The following is a 6,000-nucleotide window of genomic DNA, read 5'->3' on the forward strand; positions in this document are numbered from 1 at the left end:
CCACTACCCCTTATAAACTTGTTCAAGATCGATAATTTCAAAGCCTACTTCATAAATGCAGTACAACCTCACTTAGATGCAAGGACACAAAAACAAGTAAAAGTTATTCTTAACAAAGTTGTTACATATATCCTCACCAAACACGGTGCAACCATTAATGGTTTCACAAAATGTCAGTTATAACAAGCTTTGAATACTTTTCCCCTTTAGAGCTCTCCACCCTAAAGGAGACATAACTAGATGTTCTATCCTAAGCTTACTACTTAAGCATCATAGACTACAACGTGAACTGAACTTAACTTCTGCCCCATTATGACAGTTCAAGAGTACCATTCAGCTAGATTCCAATAATCACTATGCAATTGACACATTATACTATCATTCAAATTTTAAAGGGCATTAAACAAAGAAAAGTGAACTCTAAAAATGGATACATGTACATTGCAAGGAACTTTCCCGTGAAAAAGTACACTCAGGTATTAAAGTTGACATCTCTAATCCACCTGGTACTCTTAAAAGTTACCAATTCCTTTCTAGTGATTAACACACAGTATAGGACTTCAGTCTGGAGATTCTTTAACTTGAGGTAACATCAGAATCACCAGGGACACGTATTAAAGCACAGACTGCTGGGCCCCAGTCCCAGAGTTTCAGATTCAAGAAGTCTGGAATGGAGCCAGAAAATCTGCATTTAGAACAATTGCCCAGGTTAAGGTTGCTGCTGGTCCAAGGATCACATTTTGAGAACCTCTGCTCTACCCAACAATAGGGGATTGTAGAAAGACTAACTCAGTGATTTGCAACCTTGGCTGTGTGTTAGAATCACCTGGGCAGTTTCTAAATACCCTTATGCCTTCCCCACAAATCAGTTAAATCAGAGAGTGAGGCTCCTCCAGGCATGAGCGCTCTAAATGCCTGAGGAGTCCAGTCTGAGCCAAACTTAAGAAGTCTTGTTTTATTAATAAGTAAACTTTGTAAAAGCTCTGGAACAAAAGCATTCTTTTGTCCTTTCACTCTTTTCGTCAGATTTAACTGTCACTTCCTTTCTGGGTATCCTACTTCTGGAGCCTGAACTGAACCAACACCACCACCTAACTAGTTTCACAGCTTCCAAATTCCCCCACCACAATCAAGATATAAGAACACTTCCATCACCACAGCAAAATCCCGTTTGTCGTCAACCCCTCTTCATTCTCCATCCCTTGACAACCACTGTCTGTTATATCTGTTCCTACAGCTCTTAGCATTTTCTAGAATGTCATAAAGTACTACATATAGTATGTCATCTTTTAAGCCTGGCTTCTTTCACTTAGCATAATGCACGTGAAATCCATCCAAGTTGTTGCATGTAAATTCCTTCATATTAATAACATTTCAATTGGTGTCAGAACAGCAGGAAAAAATAAAATGAGAATATAGACTTTGGAAGCTGGATGTTGGAGGGAAAGAAAAACAAACCTAGGCTCAAATTCTGTCTTAACTATTTAGTAGTTTTTGTTTTTGGAAAATTATTTTTCATAAAATGCTATTTATATTAATATTTTAATGAGTGGTTTTTAACTACATTCACACATGTTTAAAACACCCCTCAAGTTATTTTAAAGTCATTGAAAACCGAGCCTTATCTTTCTATTCTTTGTGGTACCTGATACAAAGTATTCAATAAATTTTTTGTTAGATTTCAGGATCTTCACTTTTACAAAATTCAAAGTGATAGATATTACTGCAGAGGACGGAGTTTGTCTGCCAACAGCAGAGAGACATGACAAGGAAAGAGAAACACCGGCAAAATGGTTAAGCCAGATTCCTAAATTTTTTGGTCTCAGGATCCCTTTAGTTTTAAACTGAGAACCACAAAGAGCTTTTGGTTTATGTGGGTTAAATCTATCAGTAGTCACTATGTTATAAAATAAACCAAAGTCCTCCTCTATAGAATAGGAATAAGAATACTTCTTTCACAGTGGGTTAAAAGAATTAAATGAGATGTAAATAAAGAGTTTAGCACAGTGCCTGGCCATTCTAACTTGTTAACAAATAGCAACAATTGTTATTAAATGTCATACAAAATAACATCTTAGAGCAGTTCGTGAAAGGGAATAATATATAATTTGCTAACAATTACAAGGAAAGGGTAAGAGCAGGCCCTAAGCCCTCTCAAGAGATTCTGATTTAACTGGTCTGGGCTTTAGGATTTTTAAAAACTCCCAAGGTGCTTTTAATGAGCAGTAAAGGTTGAGAACCTCTGGGGCAGAGGTAGGAATGAGAATAGATAAATGTTTGTTAAACTAATAAGCACACATACTGCCTGGAATCTTGTTAAACCGCAGATTTTCATTCAGTAGGTGTGGACTCTTACCATTTGTATTTCTAACAAGTTCCCAGGTGATACACTCACTTTTGAGTGACAAGAGTAAACTTGCTTTACAGAAATGGAGACTATTTTGTATAGTAATAGGAAATGCAATTTGAAAGGTGGTGCAAGCCAAATTATTGAGTACCTTGGGAGGTGGGAGGGGAAGACAGACCACTAGGTTTACATTTATATGCTTGGAGTAACCAGATCTAAGGATTCCTTGTGTGGCAGAAGAAACTGAAGTCCATTCTGTTTGCCCAAGATCACAAAAGTCATTAATCTTAGTGTTCTGATTCTTTGTAGGTGACTGGCAGCTGTTCTCAAAGTATGAAGTCCCCAGACCCCTGGCAGTCCCAAAACACTTCGTGAAGGTTTGCAATTTGAAAATTATTCTCATAATACTAAAATGTCGTTCGTCTTTTTCACTACGCTGGTATCTGCATTGGTAAAACTGCTGGCAAATTAAGCATGAATCAAGACAATGGCACCAAACTGTGCCAGTAGTTATTGTATTCTTCACCATCACACACTCACGGAAGAAAAAAAATTTTAAAAATACAATTTAACTTAAGACTGTGCTTGATGAAGCAATAAAAACTAACTTTAATAAACTTCAACCGTTGAGTCTTTTTAACACTCTGTGGAGGGAAATATGAAGTATGCATTTAAGTTCTGCTGCAAATCAAGGTGTGATGGTCATCTCCAGGAAAGGCAGTACCTCAATACTTGAGCTGGAAACCAAACGAGGTAGTGTTTGCAAGGAACATCACTGTTACTTGAAAGCACAACTCACTATGGTTATTCAGACTTAGACATTTGGCAGATTTTGTCGCAATTAACAAAGGGAACCTATCACTTCAAGGAAAACAACTGAGTATTTGTTGCCAATGATAAAATTCAAGCTTTGTAATGAAAAAATTAGAATTCTGGAAAACATATCCAAAACTATGAGCTTGACAGTTTCTCAAAACTTATTTCTGAGATTTCTTCTGATAAGGTCAGTGGTGATATTAATGAATGTGGAATTGTGATATCATGTAATGAAATATATCCGTATTTGGAAGATTTGCATAACTCAGTGAAGCAATATTTTCTAAATGACCAAATGCCTGTTATAAAACCATGCACGGTGAAAAGATCCATTAAAAGTACAACATGGATCTTAATGAAACAAAATGAAAAGTTAATTGATAGAATTTCAGATTCCATATTGCAACTAACCTTTAAGAAGCTTCTATTTATTGAGTTTTGGTGTAGTATTAAAGAACAACATCCACAATTATCTATAACACCCCTCTGTTTCCCATTACATATCACTAAAACTGGATTTTCTTCATATACTTTAATCAAAATAACATATCTCAAAAGACTGAATGCAGCAGACATGAGAATCCAGATCTGTGCTAGTAAGTCAGGAATTAAAGAGATTTGCAGAAAATTAAACAATGGCCCTTATTACTAGTTTTTTCCTATTCCAACATTCAGTTTCAAACTTCTTAATTCCCCTCTCATTTCATTTTTTTTTCCTTCTGTAACCCCACCAACTCAAATGCCTTCCCTTCCTTCTTCATCTTTCCAAAGTCTACCTCAATTCCACTTTCTTCCAATATTGTTCTCTATTCTCTGAAGTCCTATTTCCTTATAAAATCATACTTTGATTTTCAGACTTAAAATGCCTGTTTCAATGTTTGGTTGCCCACCTATATTCAGATACTCTTAAAGGCCCCATTTTGTTTTGTTTGCATTTTCCTATTATTTACAGCACAACTGCTATACCTGAAATATTTATTAATTGACAACTGCCCAGACAGTCCCACTAGACTTTGATAGTGGTTACATGCTTGCTTGTTCTCTTCTAAACCAAATGAATCTGATAAGTCTGGAAAAAGCCAATGAACTCTCCAAGTACAGGGCTGGATGGGGCTTTGGAGACCACAGCCAACCTTTAGGGTTTCCATTTTCTCCCTCAACAGGAGTAAAGCATGTTCCCATGTAAAGGCAGTATTATTTTCTGGGAAAGTGAAGGTATTATAGCAAGAAAAGCCTTTTCTTAAGTTTTCACATTTTATTTTCTTGGTAGAGTTTCTACTGTAACATTTACTAGCAAAACATACTACATAGGTTGCAGACACGTAGTGGCATCTAGTAAGTAAAATTAAACAAGTCTTGAATTCCAGAACTAAAGTTAAAGGTTTTTTTTTGGTTTGATTTTTGTTTTTGTAATACAAAGTGGTCAAAATAATTTGGGAAATGAAGCAACAACAGGACCGAATGAAGACAATGAGAAAAGAGTGGAAATAGGGAAGGGTATGACGAGACACAAATTGACCGCCCTGCCAAAAAACACACACAAAAAAACACACCCAAGAGTTTTAACGTAAGGTAGGGAAGTAAAAACTAGGCCATCTGGGCCCTTTGCTCACTGGGTAAGCAGAAACAAGAAGGCTGGGAAAGAAGGCACCTATGTATAGATGCTGGTACACATGCCTTGATACCCGCAGTAAAGAGGGCTGCAGCTGGCCCTACACTGGGTTCCACATCTGTCAAGACTGGGGAGGAATATGAAACTTCTAAGTCGGAACGAACTCACGTTATCAAGACAGAATCACACAAAGGGCAGAGAGAGGGTTGGAGACAACCACCCTAAGGGTAAGGGCTGGGGGGGAGGGAGCGGACAGGCAGCGTTGGGAGAAGCACAGTGGCTCCCTTCCCAGTCAACTACACCAGCACCCACTGAACTTGCAAAGATCAGGCGCTGCTGCCCCACCACCGTGCGCTCCTCTGACAAGGTCCCAGAGGACATTACACCCTTCTCTCAACCCCGAGGGTCTCCTCCGTCCCCAAACTCCACCCGCCCCAGGGATGGAGTCAGGGATGAAGGTGAGTTTCGAGAAAGGAAACCTGCGATGTTAAACGTCATCAGGCAAAAGACTGCAAAGGCGGCCGGAAATCAGTGTCTCCTCCACCCGCCCCCCAGCGCCGCCCCCTTTCCGGCGCCGAGGAGACCCCTAGTCCGAGCTAAAAGCGGGGCGGGGCGGGGCGCGCAGGGTCTCCCCGGCCCGGAGAGGCCAGCTGCAGGGCAGGCGCCTCCCTCTCTCCCACCGGTCTAAACATTGGGTAAACTCCAAGCGCCTCCCCTACCAGTAGTAAGAGGCCGAAAATGCACCAGCCGATCACCAGCTCCGCGGAAGCGGCGCCAGCATCCACCGCCGCCATCTTCGCTTCCGGCCCGGGCGGCCTGGAGCCGAGGGGGTGGGGAAAGGGGAGGGGGAAAGGGGAGAGAGTGCTAGGGCCGCGGCGCCCGCTCACCCTAAAGGTTAAGAGGACGAAATGGGCGGAGCAAGTGGTCGCCAAGGAAACCCAGCCCACGAGCGTCCCCTGGCGACGGCCTGGGCGAGGGGTGGGTCGGCCAGGAACGCGCAGGGCTGGCGCGCGCCGGGAACGCCGTGACGTCACCCCGCTGACAGCTAGAGAGATGATGCCTTGGTCTAAGCGAGTGTGTTGTCTCAAAGCAACACAGCCTCTTGGAAATGCTATTTGATTCGGCCTAAGCTGATGGACTGGAAAAGCCGTAGATCGCCACGGGGGCTGGACCAGGTGTATATGGAGAGCCATGCCAACTTTAGGGGTTTCCACTTCCTCCCAGA

The 6,000-nt window shown here is 41.3% G+C and overlaps 1 protein-coding gene across 1 annotated transcript in view; it reads right to left on the reverse strand.

Annotated features, from left to right (window-relative positions):
• Positions 1-5,773, reverse strand: part of LMBRD1 (LMBR1 domain containing 1) — a 91,341-nt gene extending 85,568 nt beyond the window's left edge. The window contains exon 1 of the mRNA XM_019749339.2: positions 5,495-5,773. Within this exon, the coding sequence (XP_019604898.1) occupies positions 5,495-5,569 (75 nt within the window). The 5' untranslated portion in view covers positions 5,570-5,773. The remainder of the gene's footprint in view (positions 1-5,494) is intronic.
• Between the last annotated feature and the right edge of the window lie 227 nt (positions 5,774-6,000).

This window comes from Rhinolophus sinicus, linkage group LG05 (assembly GCF_036562045.2).
Source record: "Rhinolophus sinicus isolate RSC01 linkage group LG05, ASM3656204v1, whole genome shotgun sequence".
NCBI classification, from domain to species: domain Eukaryota; kingdom Metazoa; phylum Chordata; class Mammalia; order Chiroptera; family Rhinolophidae; genus Rhinolophus; species Rhinolophus sinicus.